The 22,333-nt window shown below is 48.1% G+C and overlaps 1 protein-coding gene across 4 annotated transcripts; it reads right to left on the bottom strand.

Annotated features, from left to right (window-relative positions):
• Window positions 1-47: 47 nt before the first annotated feature.
• Window positions 48-20,457, bottom strand: TMEM39A (transmembrane protein 39A). Of its 4 annotated transcripts, none has more exons than XM_074808605.1 (10): window positions 20,148-20,259; window positions 14,576-14,661; window positions 8,288-8,481; window positions 6,568-6,790; window positions 5,073-5,156; window positions 3,519-3,661; window positions 2,714-3,062; window positions 1,701-1,888; window positions 1,077-1,197; window positions 48-562 (listed from the first exon to the last, which is right to left on the bottom strand). In XM_074808605.1, exons 3-10 carry the CDS (start codon window positions 8,398-8,400, stop codon window positions 329-331), a joined length of 1,455 nt encoding a protein of 484 aa, XP_074664706.1. In that variant the 5' UTR covers window positions 8,401-8,481; window positions 14,576-14,661; window positions 20,148-20,259; the 3' UTR covers window positions 48-328. The 4 variants fall into 4 exon arrangements, 3 of the variants coding, with proteins under 3 accessions (XP_074664706.1, XP_074664711.1, XP_074664698.1); XR_012621097.1 differs by lacking the exons at window positions 48-562; window positions 1,077-1,197; window positions 14,576-14,661 and adding exons at window positions 2,533-2,594; window positions 17,668-18,000; window positions 18,904-19,088 and having other exon boundaries at window positions 1,860-1,888; window positions 20,148-20,213; XM_074808610.1 differs by lacking the exon at window positions 14,576-14,661 and having other exon boundaries at window positions 20,148-20,457.
• Window positions 20,458-22,333: the final 1,876 nt, after the last annotated feature.

Below are 22,333 nucleotides of genomic sequence, written 5' to 3'. Positions count from 1 at the left end.
GCAGTTGTGTGAGCAAAGCAGACACAGTGACCACACACACAATCCTGTTGCTTCACATAGATATATGTATGGGTATAGATATACGGTATATACACACTGATTTTTTTATATATATAAAATAACACCTTGTTTATAAAGCGACATTTAATTGCCACTGGTTCCCTTCCCGCCCCACAAAAACAATAGTATACAAAATATAAAATATTTTAAATATTTATAAACGCCGCAAGAAAAAAAATAGAACTGTACGAAAATATTTTTTTTTTTTTCTGAGGTTCCCTCCCTGCCCTGTGAGAAAGGAAAGAGAAGGGGTACACATTTGGCCGGCCTAGTGTGCCTTGAGTCCGTAGTTGTTAAGTGGGTAGGAGTACGCCCTGCCTAATACTATCCGGTCCCGGAGGAGCTTAAATAAGACATAGTAATTGCAGAAAAGGATGAGGGCCATGGAGAGGGTATGGTTCCACTTCTCTGAGCGCAGCAGTGAGTAGAGCTGGTAGCAGACCACGCTGCCTTCGATGAGAATCAGCAGGTTGAGCAGCCGTAACGGACGGTGAAAAAGGAACTGCAGGAAAACAGTGAAAAAGGACAGATTTCTATGACTTGTTGCAGTGTTAAAGTGGGGAGGGGGATGTACATAGTGCTGTTGGGCAGAAGTTTGTACTCTAACCACTGCCAGCTGCTACCTGGGGAAAGCAGCACAAGAAACACGGCATGTAGAAGTGTCATTGTGCTTGAGAAGGGGAGGACAGGTGAAATAAGGTCTTGGCCAGCCGACATACTTCCCCATTTCCCTGGAAGACGTTAACGAGAACCCTCTTAATCTGCCACTGCCTGACTGGCGAGCTGCATCGCCACGCTGAGGAAGCACCGACAAGGCAGCCGTGGCTTCCATCTTGCCCAGCCACCACTAATACTGCCGTGGGAAAGCTCCTCTGCTGCAAACAGGTATTCTGTCTAGCAGCAACAGGCTGTTGTGCAGCACCAAACTCTGTTGTGCACAGTCTGCTCTGCTGCAGCTAGGTTTGAGCCTCTCCTCCCTCCCACAATTGTAACACGTCAACCGAGAGGATACTTGCGTAAAAGCGGGCGTGGGACACATCTGAAGGCACTGCTACGTTGTAAGGCCCAACTGCTTTATACAGGCATCGGCTCCGTCGCACCAGAACCCCTTGTGGCCATATTGTGTTTTCTGACCAGCTGTGGGGAAAGAACGCCAGAGCGTTAGCGTCTGCGCTCCCAACTCCCTGGACTGCAGAACGGACTGCACCTTGGAAGATACCAAAGCCTCTGCCATGAGGACATGTCCTAGCTCTCACTGGAAAAGGGCAGGGAGGTGATAACAAGCCCACCCGACGGACTCGCCCTGAACAAATGGCTCCCCCAGGGCGAGAACGCACTGCATCAGCAGGGGGCCACCCCCTGCCCCTACACAAGTGACCTCTCCAGTTGGCCAAGAAGAATCTCAGCATTTGTTTTTGGGAAGGAACTAGCACTGACTAGAGGATCTCAGACAGCTCTCTAGAGCAGACAATTCCATTTCTAGCGAACAGAAAGACCAGCAGAGTTGTATCTGTGACCCTGGCGCTGTGGGGAACGGAGAAGCATCCTCAGTAGATAAGCACTGTGATACCTGCTTATCTACTAGAGTGTCTTCTCACCCCTTGCTGGGCACGCCAACCCCTCCTCATCCCCACACTCACATATGCTGCGGAGCATTGCTGTAGGAACCGTGTTCTAGTTTCTGCCACTTGCCGAGGTGGGCAGCTGATCTGTGGAGCAGGTCACAGTACTTGGGAGGCAGCAGCTGAGTGGTGAGCATGACAAAGGCGTTGATCCACACCATGATGAGGTGCTCACAGGACCAGCGCATGTCGTAGTACTGGGTGCTCTGCAAAGAGAGCAGACAAGAACTTGGCACCACTGTCACAAAACAGAGGAAGGAACGACAAGGGACGTACTGCGCGTACATCCAGCAGACCCACACCACACATCACAGGCATGCGCTTTTGGACCGGTGATTTCAGAGGGTTACAGCTTAGGAAACACTCAAGACTCCCTTCTCCTTGACCTGAAGGAGAAAGGGCAGGGGGATGATGCTGCAGCTGGTGCATCTCCTCCTCCAGCAGCAGATAACAAGGGGGTTTGCTTGCCACAGAACTGCCCCACGAGCACCAGTTGCACCAAGACTGCTACATGGATTGTGGAGCCCTGCCCGTTTCATTACACCAACTGGAGCTCGTTCCAAGTTAGAAAAAACAACAGATTAAAAAAATGCAACCCCCACATTGACAAGAGGGTCTTGGGTTTAGCTTGCCAAGCATCCTAGTTGGCTGTTTTCTAACAGGCTGACCATCAAAGCCTCTGATCCAAGCTCTCGAAAGCCAGGATGTTGGATCTGAGACAACAGTGTAACAACAGCTTCCCTTTTCTAGGAAGAACACAGCTATCCATCTGCCTAGGACAGGGGGTGGGAGAAGGGGAGTTAGTAAGTGGGGTGATGGGACTAGAGGTGCATCACATTTATGGCAATACCTATCCGCCAACCAGGAGCAGTACTAGTGCACTCCGGATGCAGCCATGCTCCGCTATCCGGGCTGCCAAAGGGGAGACAGAGAAAAGGGGAATTAACCAGGAATCTGGCCTGGCAGCAATTCACACAACATTCAGAAGGAGACGGCGGGCAGGGGCACAGAGAGAGCCCGACAAGAGCTACCTTCACAAAACACAGTGGCAGGAACGCCACGTAGTAGGCACTGAAGAGAGAGTTGAAGAGAACTTCCTTGATCCTGCGGTTGAAGTCTGCTTTTAGGCACTCCACCTCATTGCGGATGAGATCTGGGGAGAGGGGGCAGCTGTGGGTGGGGATAGACGTAGGATTATTGAACTGTTCTCTCAGGGACTCCCAGAGAAGCGAGAGGAAATCTTTGGGTTTGACCAGGCTGCTGACAGCTGAAGACCCATCATCCACCATCTGGTCCTGTACCAAGTAACCACAGTCCGCAGGAAGGGGCTGTGCTCTGCTGTCCTGGTGGAAGCAGCACAGAGGAACGTAGACACCAAACCTGCGGGGAAAGAAAGAAAAAGGGATGAAGTGACAGCCATCCCAACAGGAAGCAGGGGGCACCTTCTCAACACACATCGGTCCTTTGGAGAGGGACACCACATAGGAACCCTCACTCCAGAAGCTAGTGGCCAACCCTTCTCCTCTGTAAAAGGCTAGAGGCTGCAGCTTTAACTGTGCAGAGAAGCTTCTTTAAATCCCATTTGTGGAACCAATGATCCCAATGGCTCAGTCTTCAGTCGCAGTAAAGGCCCCTCATACAAATATACTGAGGCAATATACTTCATCAGCTCAGCACCACCTCCTCACATCATCCCCTGGCCACTGCTACTTCCCCTTTAATCAAAAAAACGAGGAGACAGATTACAGCCAACAGCTCTGCTTGCTCTGGTGGCTCCTGCCACCCCCAAGCAGCCATGCTCCCCCCATCCTGAAGGTTCAAGGCGGTGTCACTCACGGGTAGCCCAGGAAGAGAAGGTTGAGAACAGAATGGCTGCGGAAGAGGTTGACCAAAGTCCAGCAGAGCACCCATCCACAGAGGGTGAGCAGCACCAGGCGCACCATGTAGTGAATCACCGATGTCGCACCCACCTGAGAGGCCTGCAAAGGGAAGAGAAACATTCAGCAGCCCTCTAACAATAGTGCTAGAACAGGGGGTGCCTGTGGAGGAGGAGCAGGGAGAAGGGTGCCCAGAGGCATGGATGGATGGCTGCCCTCTTCCTCCCAGAAGCAGGAGACTGACTCTCTTACAAAGGTGAACACCTTTGATTTTATTCATGATTGATAGAATCCTAAAGATTCAAACAAGCACAAATTGTAGTGCATGACTAAAATTTTTTTAAAAAATTCAGAGCTGCAAAGTAGAAAATATTGTTGCTTAAGTCCCTTATTGCTCTGATGATAGTTCAGGATAGCCTGAAACATATCTCCTCTTGCTCTTTCCTTTAGAAGGATCAGGTCTCAGCACTTATTTTCCTAAAGAACTGGAATGTCACAGTTCTCAGCTGAGGGAATAGAAGATGGTGCAACTTGGCAATCTCAAAACTAAATTTCCACCACTCATCTCTACTGGATGTACAGGCTGCACTCTAGTGAGGAGGCACCACCTTCAAAAGGACAGCAAGAAAGCTTGTTCCAGTCTCCAGAGGGAAGAAGGCAACTGAACTATGGAAAGATTCTCAGGGGTTAGAGCCAATAGAAGTGATGTGTAAGAACTTGCATGGAAGGTTTCAATGCAGAAATTTCAGTCTATGGGAAGTTTTACAGGGGATGTGATCATAAATGAAAATGGCAGAAATCAGAGATGAAAAGAGAACTTCAGAGATCCCATCTTCTCCATTCACCTACTCAACAGGACATAATTGTTCCTTTATTTTATTTATTTTTAAACTTAATGCTCAGTTGCTTAGTATGGAGTTGTATTAATAGTTTTAGTGGACAGAACTTCAATTTTCCTCAAAATGACCTTTCTCAAACATATATTTGGCCTGGTTCTGCTCTCACAAACACAGAGAGGGTCTCAAAATCTGAGGTGACATGATCAGTCTGAGTTACTGAGTAACCAGGACTGGACAAGCAGTTCTACTATTACACTTTAGTGTACGCAGACATCCTCCTCCTGACCTTTCCCTCTCATCTCCTGTTCATTATTCCAGTCTTGCCCAACCTCCCCATTTGCCTTTCTGCTACTTGACTTGCAATTCTCTCAGCCACTTCTCTGACACAAGATAGCAAGGTACACTATTGTGCCTACAGGGATAAGGCAGCAAGTGGGACCATTTCATCTCCTTCTAGCTGCAGAGCTACCCAATACTGCAGGGCATGAATGACGTCAAGGAGAAAACTTCCAAGGCAGAAGGGCATCCCCAAAAATCTTAGTCCTTCACACCCAGACTTGTTCTGGGGGAAGAAACCCTCCAGCTACGCAACTTGCAGAACTTCCTCAGGCCATGGATGGTTGTGCTCTACAATCAGTGCTACTGGCAGGAGAGGGAACATTTGGGAATGTTACCTCAGAGATGAGGGCCCACACCAGCCTCCGCGCCAGCATCACTGTGATGAACGCCGCCAGGTGGTAGTCAATGAGGTGAAAATTCTGAAGGAGGAAAGAAAAAAAAGGTCTTCACCAGGGGAAGGAACTCTGAAACCACCCATCTGGGGTGGGACTAGAAAGCTGGCTGCTGAGAGTGCATTAGGACCTCGTGTAAGCATTCCCCAAAATCTCTCTATTAGGGATGAGGGAGAAGGGATAACCATGTCACACAGGAACGTCTCCAGAAGCAAGATCTTCCCCACACAAACGTTCCTTCCCATGGAGAGATTTCGCCTGAAAACAAAACAAACCCGCCCTTCAGGCAGGTATTTTGGGGGTCAAAGGCACATCTAGGACCAGGATCCTACTAAAGAGAACAGCTTGCAAGTTCTTCCAGCAAAAGCCACTGAGCAACCAGAGCAAGGGCAGCCAAAATGGAGTCCAGAGTGAGTCCACCAGCTCACTTTAGCTCTTGGTCTCAGAAGTGGTCTGTAGTGACCCTGGTAATCAAGTTGATCTGAGAAATGTCATCTTCATGGGCCACAGATCTGTATTAGAAGTTCAATGTTGGCTCTGGCTGCATCAAGCTAGATACAGCTCTTGGATCCCTCACAATTTTTCAGCGAAGCCATCAAATTTGTTCTGGCTAGAACAGTTAGCAGACTCTGAATACTGCTATTTGGGACTTCAAGGACATTTTGGATAAAAAAGAATGCTTGACTTCCGATGGGAACGAACAAATGATCATTAAATCCTTTCAGGTTGGGAGCCTAAAACAGAATGCTTTTTTTCTTCAAAGAAAGCTGTTCCCAGCATCGAGTAGCTGAACTTGAACCTGATAACTGGAACACCAGCACCACCTGTCGGTATAGTTACCCAAGGAACCACCTCATGTTTCCAAGCAGCAAGAACACAATATAAACTGAAGGACCACTTCAGAGGCTAGCTTCACTCAGAAGAGGTTTGCCAGCTCAGGGACAGGTCACTGCCAGGCTGTGCAGCTTACTGGGCCAGGAAGAAGACTGAAACCAAGGAGGCTGGGAGGTTTACATAAGCTGAGGATCTGACCCCCTCCCCAGCGCCTCTGCTGCTGACCTGCTGTGAGATCCTAATAAAAACTTGCATCGTCTCCCTTTTCTCACGCTCTGTTGCTTCCACTGGGAAGGGGCACCTGCAGTAGGAGAAGGCTGGCTCCTGGACTCTCAACTCCATTTCAAACCCTAGGGGCTAGCTAAGCCATGCAAGATTCTCCAAGAAATTTCCACTGAAGGAGTCCTGCTGACACCTCTCTCACCTTCCATGTATTTTTTCACCTGTAAAATGGGGGATGACATGGCCCTGGCTGATGTGGGTGCATGTGAACTCCTCTTCACTCCCTTAATGTCAAATGCTTGGTGATTCCTGGCCTGAAGAAGCATGAAAAGAAGCTGTGTAATGAAAAAACACGAGTGATGGCATTTGCTGGGGAACTCACCAGTGAGGTGCAGGACGCAGGGTGATTGTATGGGTACCACCAGACAGTCTTGTAGATGTTGATGTACTGAATGAAGAGGGCTACCAGTAGGTAGATGAAGAACAGGAATTCAAAGAGAAGGCTCCCATCCAGCGGCAGTTCAGGGATCCGGCAGTGACGTACAGGCTCTGGCGTAATCAGCGCTGTGATCGGAGGTGCAGAGAGGCTGATGGTGCTACCATTCCTGAAGCAGACAGATATTACTCACTTGTAAACATTCTACCTCATCTCTACCATTTTCCAGGTTAGGGAGTGCTTGAGGTTGTGAATTTGGGACTGAGCATTGCTAGAGGAGAGATGGCAGAAGTCTTCTATTTGTATTTCTGGCACAAGACTGGTGGTTAGCTTCATCATCTTCTTGGCTCAGATAAAACCCTTATCCAGCATTTTCTCTAGACAGCAGATTGGTCTGCCAGAGGTGCTGTGACATGCCCAACAATATTTCAGTAAACTTGTAGATGGATGAACAGAGGTACAGAGTGAGGGAGCATCTCCAAGCGAAAATCATTGAGGGCTCTGTGCCAGACTTAATGTTGGCTCCTTCCACCCATCACTAGGCCATTACGGCAGAACCCAGCCTCCTTCTCCAGTATTGCAGTGCCCATCATCTTTCTGCTCACACTTCCTCTTAAAAAGAAGGGTAACTAAAAATAGAACAGTTCCTAGAGGCTGACCCCTCAAGTATTCTCTCACTTCCTTCTTTCTTAGCCTCCAGAGGAGACTAGGACAACTAAAAGCTCTGGCAGACTAAACTGATGGAGGAAGTTCAGACATGAAATATGCTGTGTCTGACTGATACCAGGATAAGTGATGCTCCCCCAGGACCTTGGGGCACTGACTCCATGGTCTCAACAGTTCCTCATCTAAGACTGCCATCCATCCCAGCCAGAGAAGTCTTTAAAGGCCAAAGCTAAATGGCTCGGGTGTCTCTACTCTGTAAGGATGAACCCATACCAAGTAGATCAGGGCCTCAACATGCAGCAGACAGCTTCTCTAGTCTGCTAACTTCTGTATGGAAGGAAGCAGCGCTGGGCCCTTTTAGTCTTTATGCCAAATGTGGAGATCTAAATGTCACCATGTGTTCCTTTTTCAGCCCCCAACTTCCCCAGAAAATGGAGATGGGCTTTGCCAGTGGTAAGAATTAGTTTCATCTGCAGCCAGCAGGGCTAAAACAGTGCCTTTCTATCATGTAGGAGGGGGACTCACAGCTGAGCTCTCACATGTCACACTTAACTCCCTGTGGCATTGCAGGCAAGCGAGCAAGAGAGACAAGGACTCATCATCTGCTAGGACTCACTGCTCTCGGAACTGCTGCAGGGAAAGACAAACTGAGCGCGGTGTGACTTCCACCCCTGGCCATTGTGACTATGGTGAGCAGTGAAGGGTGGCCGAGACCACTTCCACAATCCTCCCCACAGGGCTGATTTTAATGCATGAAGTTAAGAGAGGGGCCACAGAGGGAAGCATGTGCCACAGCAGAGCTGGGAAGAGAAGCTGGAAGAGGTTTGTCATGCAGGGCACATTCCCTCTCCTAGTGCCACAGCAGTGGGCTCAAGGTCCCTGTCTCCCAGTTAACAAACACGAAGCTGCATTCCCACGCAGAGTTCAGCGTGGAGAAGGCTCCTAGCTTTTAGCACCATCTTAACTATAGGCATCTCAACCATCCCACATTTGTCCTCACCTGTTTCTCAAACCAGTACCGTTCCCGCAGCTCCCACCAACCAGCGTCTGGAGAGAAGGCAAAGCTGAACGGCTTAGCTGCTGCCGGCTGGGTCCCCTCCTTCCACCGGGCATGACCAGGAACCAATCCACTTCCAGTGCCTCCAGCAGGCTGTGCCCTGAGACCCAGACAATGGTCCCGAAGCCTTCCCAGGTCTGCAAAGGAGGCAAAAACATCACTTACGCTGCAAACTGCTGGTCACCTAGCTCACACCCCAGCCAAGCGAGTTCATGCAAAAGGAAGCCACACTCATACACTCAGAGCCCTGTGGGACACCCATCACCACCCCAAAACACTGTGCTGTCTCAACAGCACCAGATCAGCGTCTGCTTGAATACACAGAACGGACGCCACTGACACTGTGTCTTTGCGGCTGCTTAAATTAGCCATCAGCGACTGCTAGCACTTCCTGTTGGCTGGAAAGCTCCACCGAGCATTTCTAGGGCTGGAGACCACACAACCACGTGCCTCGTTTCAACAGCAAGCCTGGGAAGAGCCCTCTCCCTGTTCTGATGCAAGGAGCTATTACAGCTTCGCAGGTCTTTTTAACCTCCCAACACATCAGCTGACAGGCTCTGATGCCAGTAGGTAATTTGGACCCCTTCTGCCACAGCTCTGAACAGACAGACTGGTCTCCATGAAGGTAATTGCATGGTTCAGCTCCCTTCTGTGCCAAGAAAGCTTGACTGACACAATGGGAGGAACCCATTGTGATGAATTAGATAACTAGAACCACCATTTAAAAGTGGTTCTAGTTATCAGAGTAGCACAGCAAAACACACATGTATGCAAGTATTTCAAATGCACGTATAGGTAATCACATATCCCAGCCCTCAAAAAAAAATTAAAAAGTCTGTAAATATTTATTTAAATTACACATTTAAATCAATCGGTTCCTTAAAATGAACTAGTATGAGAGAGGCTGGGCAACTCAGAATATCAGTAACAAAGTCTGGCACAGACTTTATCACTTCCCATACGATTTTGCTTTTATTTTGTTGGTCTCCCACATGACACTGCAAGGATTTCAGCAGTCAGGTAAGTTTCTGATGGCTAGCAGACCTCAGAGAGTGAGGGGTTGAACTGGGGTGCAAATCTGGAAGTCATTCCAAGCGCACGTGCTGTACAGAATCAAGACCCTGAGCGAGCATCTCACTACAAGGACCCTGTCTGGAGACTAATCAGCTGCCCTCTTGGCAAAATATCATAGCCAGAAACAACCCAGGGTCCAAAAAAGCACCAACGCCTTCTGGAAAACTCTGGATCTAGCTTAGAAATTTACAGATGGAACCTATCGTCTATTTATAAATTCAGTTATCACCTCCTTTAAAATCCTGAGAAATCACAGCTGGCAGAAATGCCAGGAAGTTTGCTCAATGACTCACACCACTGTAACCATGAGCACAGTGTGCAGGAGAACTAGTCTAAAAAACTCCCTCAAAGAATCATCCTTTGCATTAAAATTTCCCATCCTTCATCTCTATTCCAATAACCAATTCTCAAAATTTCAACAAAAGTCAAGATGTTTCAAAAGACTAATACTTTCCACATACCCACATGAAGGTCACTTGCAAAACAAAAATTAAACCAGAGATCCTGGAGAGGGCGGAAAAAAAGAAAAAAAAAAAAAGAAAAGTTGTGAAATTGCATGAAAGGAGAGAGCAAACATTGGAAAATTTCAGTTTGGAGGAAAATAAAGTGTTTTGGCAGACTTCAAAACTCTCATTATAATTCCAGTGACAAAACAGCAGAGAATTAAAGCCTTCGTTACCTTTCTAGTCAAGACACTAAAGATTTCAGAGAACCTTCTCTAGGATGTTCTATAGTTTTATTTGGGAATTTTTATATTTCAGGAATTAAATATAAACAGAAGAAAATTCTCCTGCGTGCACAAGATGAGCAGGGGCAGTAACAGACAATGTGGAATTCACTTAGGGCATCCAGACACTTTACATAAACAGCAAAGGTGAAGAAAAAACATGAGAAAAAGCTCTAAAAAGAGCAACTTGGAAAGCCTTTTCAAGACAAACTATTACAGGGACTGTGGAAGCTAAAACAATTCGTCTGATTCAACCTACAGGATATTTATGATACGTTGGTGGTCTAATTAGTGTTATTAACAGTGGAAGGTATTTTATGCCACATTCAGTAATTCATGTAAATAATTTAACAGCTCTCATTAGTAATATCCCATTAGTATGCTTCACATGCTTGCCAACGTAGACACTTGGACACCGAGTAATTGCACTTCCACCCTCTGGTTTTGCAAGCGAGTAAAATGCAGGTTTCTACCAGTAAAAAGAATGCCTGTGGAAAGGAGCCCTCCTTAATGTCTGTGGGCCATATTTTAAACGCACTTGAATAAGCCCTTTCACAGTGATCCATGAACATATAGACTGGGTAGTTCCTCAAGCCAAGTGTTAAATAACTTTCCTTCACTGGAGTCTGATCAAATTAGGCTGGTATCTGTTAGAGCAAAATCTGCCTAAGAACCATTCTTTTTTTGTTTGCTTTTGTTTTGTAAACCTAGCCACACAAAACTGAAGCTCCCCAGATAAAAGTTAAACACAGCAGTGAGATTACAGATCAGTTTGACTCTAAGTCTGCTTTTTTTGGCCTTGAACCAATCAACAGCCCTCCTTTTTGAGGAGAGACATGGCAAAAAGCCTTTTCATAGTTTTCAATTAATAAACAAAGGCATGACTCTACTGTGAAAAATATGCTAAAAGGAAAAAAAAAAAAAAGCGTCCATGACCCTTTACTCCAACAGATAAGATTCCTGTGTGCATCCAAGTCATATTAATTATTAATAAAGAGCTCGCAGAGCTCGCTGGGAGTCTACCAGGCTCCCTTCTGTTTGCAGAGCCCCACCCCATCAATGATCTTATTTTATATAGAGTCACAGGCACAAAAGGTGAGGAATGGAAGAAAAAAAGCTTTTCCTGACAAGACTCTTTAGTCCATTAATGTGATTCCACGTCGTTCTTCCCAGTTCACCTATATTTCCCTCAACAATAAGTCACACACTTGCAGTCCCTCCAACCTCAACATCCCCAGAACAGAAACTGCCTGCCTTCCAGGATCTCCTCTCTCAGGCAGACGTGGGCATCATAAAAACACACAAGAAGGATCTGGGGAGCCGCTAGAACAGTGAACAGTGGTCCTGCCCACGCACAGCGAACGGATATGGGTACAGACAGCTCTTGGGTCCTAGAGAGGGACCACGCTCTTTCTTTTGGACAGAGACAAAACCTTCAGCTGTGACACAGGTATAAGACAACCCAGGAATGTAAGGCATCAGGTCCTCCAATTTCAAATTCACACTTTTGGGACTACAGAAAGCACTTGGGCATTTTGTTTCTCTGCACCAACACCACTCCCCAGCTATCCTAATGAGGCAGGATCAAGGCAGGCAAGAACCACAGCTGTGAGCAAGGCTTTACTGATAAAGAGCGAGGCAGACGAATGATCCACCGGCTCAGAGGTGAAGCAGCGTGCGCAGCCCTGTCCTGCTCCCCAGGGACCATCACTCAGAATCATGTTCCTGCATCAGCAGCTGCCCAAACAGCTCTTACAGGAGGCAAATCAGAGAGAGTCAGTGACTCATCAGAATGAAAAGTCTGCCTGGTTCCCCATCTCTTTGCTGGAAACGCTACAATGCTCAACCAGTTATTTTGATGGCGTGAACATTTTTTAATTGGAGAAACTCTGAGCCTCCAATCTTCTCGGGAAGCTTGCTGCACCAAGGCGTGAGAACTCTCAGAGCCTGGAAAACATTCAGGAGGCTCTCCTTGGCTCCACAAGTCCTACAGCCAGATACTCTCAAGAGTAGAAAGGAAAATGTGGCCATCCTCACTTGAAGCACCATGGCCTGAGAAGACCACAGGTGTCTCACAGAAATTTTCCATCTTGATCAAAGCAGCCTTCTTCCTGCCAAGTAAGCACGTGACATTTTGGGGTGAAGCAACACCTCTGTGACTGTTAGCGAGGGAGCTCTGCACACCTCCTCCTTCTCAGCCACACAGAAACTCCCAGCATTGCCTGGGTTGCTAGCAAGACTTTCCATTTGGGGTGCCCATGCTTTATGGCTACAGAGGTATGGAAACACACCTGCCCCCTGTGCTGTGCTCCCTCGCAGGGCAGCGTGGCAGGCCACCCCCGTGACACGGCTGCAGAGCACTGACACGAAGCACGGGGAACTACCAGCGCTGACAAAACACCATCGAAGTTTCCAGCCCCTCCAGGTGCTAGCGGTAATACCCTGAACCACAGCTAGCATTAAGTGTGGGAACAAAAGGATAAATTCATGCTTTCAGGAACTGGGAATGGCGCAGGGAAAGTTCAGAGCGCTCCTGCAGCCAGGTATCTGGCAATTCCTCCCCCAGCTGCAGCAGCTGCCTGTCCCCCTGCTGTCAGGAGCACTGGCTTTTAGGTCATTTTCCTTCAAAAAGGAACATATATCCTGGAACTGGGCTGCCTGGATAAGCTCCGAGCTCCCAGATCGCAAAGACAGGGGACCATTTAAGGCCTGGACAGTTCACCCTGGCCTGAGGGAAAGGCTGTCCCCAGGGCTGCCACTGAACAGCACAGCCAGCACCTGTACAGCTTCTGTTGTCACCCCAGAGGTGACAATAACTGTGTCCCAGATGGTGGTTTATCCATAAAACCTTGTTTGCAAGGCTGCAAAAGACAGTTACTAGCCCCTGGTGAAACCACTTCTGGAAGGATGGGAGAAGGAAAACAGGTTAGGATTCTCTAACCTTTGGGATTAAATATATACAGTAACAGCCATGATTTTCAGCTGGCAGACAAACAGCTCCTTCTCTTCCTCCCTCTCACCCCCATCCATCTCCGAAATTGAAAGAAGCAACACAAAAACATCTCTTGGTTACTAACATCCTCGCTTCAAGTTGCTGTAGCTGGTCAACCTAATCCCAAACTTGCACTTGTCCAGCAATCCTAATGCCTTTGCAAATGCAGCGAATCAAGTTTTCTTTTGAACTGCTGTGAGTCCTAGTTACTATGGCTTATATTTACTTCCTTTTAGTGGGAGATTTTTATTTATTTATTTAAATAAAAACATTTTGACAGATGGAAAAACTGAGACACAAAGCTGGTAACCGATTCAACCAACATAATGAGGGGGAAAAAAAAAAAAAAAAAAGCCTAGGAAGCGCAATGGCTGCACCCGTGCCTCAGTCACGAGGCCACCTTGTCAGCACCCTCCCATCTGCCACGCCAAAAGCCAAGAAGGTGCAAAATGTCTGTGGAAGCCCTAACCTGGTTTGGGAATAAAAAAGCATTTGGTTGTTGCGAGGGAGGAAACAACAGACAGGTTATCAGATGGAAAGCTAAATATTTGGCTTGTGCAGAGCTCCCCCGGCGCTAAGTCAACACAACCTTTCAACCGGGGCTGGCTCCCAAGGCACACACCCGCCACCTGGCCCAGAGCTTGGCCCCGGCACCGAGCTGGGAGGCAAAACCGGTTAGGAGGGAGGTCTCAAGTCAGCACATTTTCCACGTCCTCCTCACGATGTAAGGAGCGATGGATTAAGAAGGAGATTCGGTGCAGAGAGAGACAGAAGCCCCCCCTGAAGTGCAGCCCAGGGTCGGGCGAGGAGGATGAGAGCCAGGCGGTGAATCACCACCGTCATGCACCAGCAAGACTAATTTTTGCTCAGTGACTAAGAACCAAGAACCTCCTCTGTAATAACAAAACCAACCTAGAAAGACCAAGTCAGTGTCAGCTCTTCTGATACAGCACAAGCCTGGCCAAAGAGGCTCCATCTATCATGCCTCTACACACATGTCAAAACCGAAGGGTGAAAGTAGAAAGAAAAAGGCAAGATTTCACACATGGCGTATATACTGTATGACTCATTTCAGGCATCTTCAGTGACGAAGGCTAGAGCTAAACAGACAGATATGTGGGGAAAAGTCCTATCTAAAGACAAGGTGAAGGCAGCGCTTGCTATTTATAGCTGCCACAGTACTTCAAATACCAATCAACACAAATAGGAACAGGAAAGGAAAGTTTTCCAGGAAAAGCCTCTCCAGGTAAGAGTGCAGTAAGCTCAGTCCAGCTCATTTTGCAGATGTGCTCTTTAAGGATGGGACATAGATTTAAGTTCTTAATACTCTAGACCAAGAAAATTATCCAAGGAATTGAGAAAGCAATGTTTTAAAATGGAGAAGGAATTTCCAAACCAAACCCTACACATTCCTTAAAAATCCCCTCAAAGACCTTACTTCAGAGGATGCGAGGAAGAGATTTCCAGAGGTATGCAGAAGATACGGTCCTCTTCAGAATACAGATGAGTTCAAGTCTTTGTGAACTGGAGGAAAGAAGATACGCACACTAAGCGCTCATAATGAAACTCTGGCGAGTACAAGAACAAAGCCGCGATTCCTGGAGTAATAAAATAATACCTCATAACCATATAATTACCTTGTGCAACTAACTGCTGCAGGAGGTCACAGCAATCAGCTTAGTAAGATTTTAATGAATGACTATAATAATTTTATGAATGAAGACAAGTGAAATTACGTTCCGAAAAAAGTGAAAAAAAAAAAACACAACCCCACAAACGCAAGATCCTTGGGGCTCAGCAGCTACACATGGCTGATAATACACTCCTCACCAAGACAACAGTATTGCACAGTTAGGAAGACATTAACATTTTCTTTGGCTGTTTCTGATGTATACATCAACACTCACAGCCAAATACTGGATCTGTGAATAACGAAAGATTGGCTTGTTCTTGTGTGAGAACAAGACAGAATTGCAAAGTAGAGCTTTTCCAGCAGCAGAGGGAAATGCAGGCCTGACCAGTTGGGTCATGATCTATTTTGGTCCTACAGTTCCCATGCTTCAAAACCGTGTGGGGAAAGGGATAGCAAGTCCAGCCTCATCCCGAGAGAGAGGCTCAAACTAAAGAGCTGGCAGGAATTACTGAGCTAGACATATAGTTCTCAAAGACAACCCGCACTGTCATCTGAAAGCTCAGGAGAGTTTCAGCTTCAGACCCAAAACAGGATTTGGATATGTAACACCACAAAAGTTTTAAGCTCCAACTCCATGTACCTGTTACAGATAGAAACAAAAGTTCATTTTAGGAAAGGATGCTGGTTGGGAAGTAATGCTAAATCACAAGGATGAGGTATTAGCAAACACAACACAGGCAAAGCCATCAAAGCTGGCCGTTAATACAATTTATCGACATGCACTCCTAAGTCCACCTTGCACCAAAGCTCTTCACTAAAGAGACACTACTAAAACACAGCCACCGATCGCCCTCCGTTACACCACGCAACGCACAGCGACTGGGAAAGGAGAGGTAATTTTGGCTATGGCCACTGAAATTTTCTTTTCCAACTTATTAGGACAAATGCGCAGCAAAACAGATCACTGCATGTGGGGGGAGGAGAGGAGGAAAAAAAAAAAAATGCTCTTGCCTTAAAAGCCCATCTTAAAATTTTCAGCCAAGCAAGCCACAAAAATACGCATTCCCCTCCAAATCCTGAATACATACACATGGTCTAATGGCCCAAGTACAGGACTCTTTGCTTTTAATCTCTTCTCTTCAACTGACTTCCAAGGAAGTTGTTTTAGTGATTTAGACCTCAATTTCCTTATCCCAAACAGGATAAACTGTTCAGCAAGTATTTCTCCTCCCAGGGGTCTCTGCACGTAGTAGCGAATACTTTTTACAATATTATTTTAGTGCTTTAGACAAGCTTTTTTTAAAACAAACAGAAGCAGCTTTCCTGCTGTTTTTGCTCCTCTGCCAATCCCTATGTTTAATTTAATGGAGATCAGCCATGATGACAAATCACAGGGAGTCACTAGGATTTTTCTATTTTGTCCTCACATAGCTAAAAATAAGGCAGGCATCTGCCATCTGTAGCAATGAGCTTAAAGGCATGGAGTAAAACACAAGGAAGAAACACTTCCTTGAGCCTTACCCCAAGCCATCACACTGGGATTCATATCGGGAAGCGTCAGTGCAACAACAATCTGCAGATCCCTGACACCGTGGAAAAGCAAAATTACTGCAGGGAATTCGAAATAAATCATAACTTGCCTAAATCATAACTTTGCATTAAAATATAAACCACGTATGAGAATACCACTGCCCTCTACTTGCCTCTTAAATAACAGCTACACAAGTTCCTCGCAAAACAGTAAAGGTCTTCAAATTCAACTTGCATTACTCCGGTAGGCAGCGCTCAGAACCTTGTACGAGCATTTACAGAGCAACTAACGTAGATCATCAGGAAAATGTAATAGGATACGTTAATCCCTGGTATAATTAATTATACCAAGACTAGTTTAGCTGTCTGAATCTGCATACACGCTCTCTTATAAGTATTTCTGGGCCACATCTACTGATAATTTTGGTTTAAACCAACCATTTCAAGCTCCCCAGCATACATGAATGCTGCTGCACCACGTTAGCTAGCACAGCTTTTCCGACTAGCTTGCATAATACTCACTTCCCACCAGAAGTCTCGTTTTCCGCTTGCAACATGTTCAGCCCAAAAAGTCAAAAAAGGTTGGAAATTACTCTCCAATGACTACACCCCACAAAGAATGACAGGAAGTCTTTCAGGCAAGTTTCTGATAGCTCATGAACTATTTGCCCAAGTCACACAGCTACTAGAGATCAGCTGCTCTGATTTTAAAAATCCACCTGCTGAAAGCTGTACCACTTATCTAATTGTGGTACTGTTAGAAATAAATGGACTAAAGTTTCCATCAGCACAAGAGACTGGCTGTGGTTAGGTGAACAAAGAGGAGAGAGCTAACTTCATGGCACCATCCATGACGTGACAGGCCAAACTCTGCAGTCAGAGAGTAGATTAAGGGGCAGAGGGAAGGGATCACCAAAAGAAGAGGAAGGTCAGCTGTCATAATATTGTATCTTCTTTACAGTTTTTTGTGCATAAGCTAGCACTGCAGTGCCATCATGACACCGTATCAGCCCTCCAACTGTGCAATGCAAGGAGAACAAAAATTGGGCCTCAAAATGGCAAACGCTTCTAACAGAATATCATAGTGCACAGTTAAGTACAACAGATCAAGTAATACTAAAGTCAAAAGATCCCAAGCATTTAAGTAGATTCTACAAGCCAAATCCAACCCTCCTCTGTATCTCTCAATCCATAAACATGCCAGGATGTAAACTTTCACAACGGACAAACAAAAGAATGGTTGGAAATCGGTAATATTTTTAAGTCCAAACGTTCTAATAGTAAACAAATTCAGTCAAATCTCTAACTGATTTTCACCAAAATGTGTGTGCTAAAAAGCACATACATCTTCTGTGTTTACAAAATACCTCTTCTTTCAATCCAGAGTAAGAATCCAACTCGAGTTCACATCTGTCAACTAAAACTGAACACCATGCTTGTAACTGCCAGAAGGAAACTTTTTTCCAGGATTTCATGATACCGAGGAACAGGGAAAGCACTGACACTGAGGAGGAGGACGGTCTCAGAATCAGTACTATCTTGTTGCTTTGAACCATATCCATCTTTAGGAGCTGTAACTCTCCAGAGCTATACTGAGTGGCCCGACTGGCTTCCGAACTGAACGCTCACGGAAATTGGAAGCCATCTTAAACTTTTCTAGCATATACACTCTTGTATTCTCAAACATCCAGATTTGATGCCTGTAGAAGAAAAAAAAAGTTAGTTTTATGACATCTAGACTTGAGTTGCCCAAGTCAATTTGCACTACAGACCCTTTTGAAGAAAGATGAGTGTTCAGTGGTGCTCAATTCCAAAACCAGCAGAAAGGTGTGGGTTTTTTCCCCCCTCAAACATTACATACACAATCCTATTCTCTCTAAAATTCCAGGCCAAAAAGCAGTGTCTGAAGAAAGCATAGACAAAAGAGTGATTAGGCCTGTCTGAGTAATACATAACAGTATAATTATATTGGCGATGTTACATCAGCACAAATATTGCTAATATAGGCAGGCCGCTAAGATGAGAATAGCTTTATTTCCTTAGCTACAAGATGCCATTAGTGTCCCTGTAAAAAGAAGAATTCAGCAAGGTGCTAACCTGTACACTGCAAGAAGTTTTTAAGAGTTTGTCTTCTTACAAGCAGATAGAAACATACTCTGCAAAAGTAGGAAGCAAAATGTTTTATTCCCATTTTACAGTCAGAAAGACTGTAAAAAAGAAAAGTAAAAAATAAAAATAAAAGGCCTGCTTTTTCTAAATTATCAATGATTTTGAATACTCAGGTTGAGGCAATATAGACACCTCTACCAGTAGGGGTGTGGACACCCAGACCTTCTGAAAATCAGGTCTCAAATGCCTGCAAGTGACTAGGTCTGCAAAGAGACAGCCAGGAATGAGCTGTACAGGAGGCACACAGGTGTTCTATGGTCTCGAGGTCAGGAGCACACATCACGCTGGACACAGCGGTGTCAGTAGTAGTACCTGAGCTCCTCTGTCATTCCAAATAGACCTGGACAGCATCCCCACTCTACATGCTGGTTTGCACTGCAAAACCTGAGGCAAAGATGCTCAAGAATGGAAATGAGGAGTGGCTGCACATACACCTGAAGAACTTCCAGTCTGATACGGAACAAGAAGGAGCGGGTGAGGTTTCAGCACAACTCCCAGAGAGGTCAGCATCACCTGGCTACCCCTTTGGCTCCAGCGGGCCCGGGTTTTACCAGCAGAGCATCATCTGATCGCGACACCAAGCGCCTTGGCTGAAGGAGCTGGAGCTCCAGAGGAGCAGCTGGAAGGAGAAATGAGCGTCAGAAACAAAGCCGCTCCAACAACAGGAGTGCCAGGAGGTGAGCAAAGGAGCAGACTGCGGGTTAAAGGGTGGGTGTCCTGCTCTGCTCTCAGCATCCTGTGAAACCGGAGCTGAGCTGTTCCATCCCCATCCTACCATATCCCTCTGCCAGAAAATCCCTTCTGATCACAGTGAGTTAACAGACCTGAGGTGGTTGCAGAAGGGATGCCTCGTCTCTGAAAACTTTAGAACTCACTGCTTTGTAGTACAGACACCTCATTCCTTCACTTACAGTCGTAACAGGTACCAGTGATATGAGGGGCCTGTTATTGATAACGGAAAAGCACGCACGAGAGCAATCATAAATCACAAACAAAGCTGCCTGTTTCCACTACACCTTCACAGGTTAAAACAATGCTGGAGCAGTGAAAGGGCTACCTCACGTAATAAGGAAAACCATCGGCCTAACTGCTGTCCTACATAACAGAGGATGATTGATAGTGGTACAAAAAAACCCCAGCCATAGAGACGTGCACCCACATCGACTCTGGAAACGGTACCTTGTGGCGGGTTAGCTTTGCCTCGGCTTACGGGGGATTGCCTCAGTTCTCCATCTTCCAGAGGAGGGTGCCCTCTCCTACCTCCTTCGGAGGGCTGACGACGTAGGCACAGCGTTTTACAAGCCCAAAGCAAACCTCCCCGTGACCCCCTGCCCGCCTCCACTCGCGCCTAACCCCCAGCCCTCCTACCACCGACCACCCGCCTCTCCGCGACGCGCTTTAAGCCAGACACACCGGGAAACGTCTAAAACCAGAAACCCGGGACACGTCTAAAACCAGAAACCCGGGACCGGGTGCCGTGACTTACCGGCGGGACGGCACAAAGCCCGCAAGAGCCAGCGCCCGCCCCCCCCCCCATCGCCCCGCTCCCACCACACGAAGTTTCAAGCGGGCGGGAGGCGGCCCCGCACCCTCGGGGGCAGGGTCCCGCACCCCCGGCGGCAGGGTCCCGCACCGCCCGCTCGGGCTGCCCCGGGGGAGCGGTGGGGCCGGTACTCACACATCCAAGCGCGGGCGGCGGCGCGGCTCGGACATCAGCCGGCAGCGGGGGTCCCTTCCGGCGGCAGCGGCCCGGCGGCGGCGAGCCCCGACCCCCGCAGCCCCCCCGCCCCCGGACCGCCGGCGGGGGACGAGGCTGCGGCGGCGGGTGCCCCGCGGAGCGTCCCTCCTGCCGCCGGGCAGACCCACCTCGGCGCCGCCCGGAGCGGGAGCAGGGGCGGGCAGCCGCGACCGCCCTGTGGGGAAGGGAAGAAGAGGCGGGCGGGCCCGGCCTCGGCGCCCCGGCGCGGCCCTGCACACCGCCGGCTGCCGCCGCAGCTGCCCGGGAGACGTGGCAGTGAGGGCTGATGCTCTCATCACAGGGCGACAAGCGGCGGCGGCGGCAGCAGCCACCGCGGCGGCCGGCGGCCGCGGCCGGCCCAGGGAGGGCAGGGCGCCGGCGGGGGCGGGGCGGCCGCGCCGCGCCGCCATCTTGGTGGTGTCGGCAGGCGCGGGGCCGCCGCCGGGCTCGGGGCTGCCGCCGCTTCGTCCTTTCCGCTGTTTTTTTGTTAAACGCGCGCATCGCCGGCACCTCGGCTAGACCCAGGCGGGGGTCTCCAGGGGAGACGCTCCGTCTCCTTATCTGCTCTTTGCCGCACCGAGAATATTTTTGTTGCCTTAGAATCGCAGTAATAGATCCACAACGCTCCACGCTTTGCATCCTGAGATGCCAAAAAGAAATATGAAATCATAATTAACTGCTTCATTACAGCCAAAAAAATTATTCATCCCATGACTGGAGCACGGGTCTGATGGGGAGCGGCTGAGGGAACTGGGGGGGTTTAGTCTGGAGAAGAGGAGGCTGAGGGGAGACCTCATCACCCTCTACAACTCCCTGAAAGGAGGGTGCAGAGAGGGGGGATGAGTCTCTTGACCCAAGGAACAAGCACCAGGACAAGAGGGAATGGCCTCAAGCTGCGCCAGGGCAGGGTCAGACTGGCTCTTAGGAAGTATTTCTTTGCAGAAGGGGTTGTTGGGCGTTGGAATGGGCTGCCCAGGGCAGGGGGGGAGTCCCCATCCCTGGAGGGGTTGAAGAGTCGGGTTGACCCAGCGCTGAGGGATCTGGTGGAGTTGGGAACGGTCAGTGTGAGGTTAATGGTTGGACTGGAGGATCTTCAAGGGCTTTTCCAACATTGATGATTCTGTGATTCTGTGACTGGACACCCTCCGCCACTGCCACCCTCAGCCGATGTGATGGCGATGCCTCGCTGGGGAGGACCTGGGCCACCCGAATATCTTAGCAGTTGCCCACAGGTACTCGGGACAGCCCCAGGGCCCCTACAGAAGGGCGGGCGGTGGGGAAGGGACATGGGGTAGTATCTGCAATAGCCACCAAGCGGCAGCAAATATTCAAAGGTTGGCGGGTGGTTGACACAAAAGCAACCCCAAGGCTTTCTTGAGCGGCGTTCAGCGAGTCCTGGACCCGCTTGTAGGCGCCAGCCCCCGGCTGGGCTGCTGCGCCGGTGAAAAGGTTATCTCTGCGGGTGATCAGCTTTCACAATCACAACAAGAAGGCTCTCCCAGGGAGGGAGAGGAAGTACTGGAGGAAAGAAATAATCTTGCGTGTGAGCAATAGACAATTCTGTGTGGGGATGCACCACTTAAAAGTCTTACCCTGAGAACCCGGTAACTCATGCCAGTAAGTCTATGATAAATGGGATAGAGCTGGCCTGACCAACTCTCTCCATTGTTCTGTTTTAAAACGATGGTCTGGAAGTTGCTCTGATAAAGTCTCTTTGGCTTATCAGTGTGGTTGGGCTTGTTTCTGATACAGAATTCTCCCTCCTTATTCCTTGCCAGCATACCAGGGTCTGTCTCTCATACATTCACTTTTTTTTCCTCCAGCCTCAGCAGTATCTTCAGATAATATTCATGTCTGTGACCAGGACCACAGCTGCTGCGCTCTGAACAGACCTCACTGCCCTCGCACCTCAGCTTTGCTCATCCTTCTCCCCGTAGCCACAGAAATGACCAGTGAGAGCCCAGCTGTACCAGCAGACTCTGGCCATAGTCCTGTGTCTGCACCTCTGTAAATACACACCTTGTACTAGGAAATCTGCCAAGGCATTCTGTTGTTCTGGATCACCTGAAAAAAAGCCCAAACTAAAATGTGAAATCATTCAAAAAATAAATTGTTCTTAACCTCAG

Source organism: Strix aluco, chromosome 2 (assembly GCF_031877795.1).
Source record: "Strix aluco isolate bStrAlu1 chromosome 2, bStrAlu1.hap1, whole genome shotgun sequence".
NCBI lineage: Eukaryota > Metazoa > Chordata > Aves > Strigiformes > Strigidae > Strix > Strix aluco.
Note: the sequence above shows the minus strand (reverse complement) of the source record. Positions and strands in the feature narration are given on the sequence as shown.

Coding starts and splice junctions, on each gene's coding strand:
- TMEM39A (XM_074808597.1), bottom strand. CDS start 8,502: ATGTTTTTGCCTCCTTTGCAGACCTGGGAAGGCTTCGGGACCATTGTC. Junction 3,063..3,518: donor CTTCTCTTCCTGGGCTACCC/GTGAGTGACACC, acceptor CTTTCCCCGCAG/GTTTGGTGTCTACGTTCCTC. Junction 563..1,076: donor TGTCCCACGCCCGCTTTTAC/GCAAGTATCCTC, acceptor GTTTTCCTGCAG/TTCCTTTTTCACCGTCCGTT.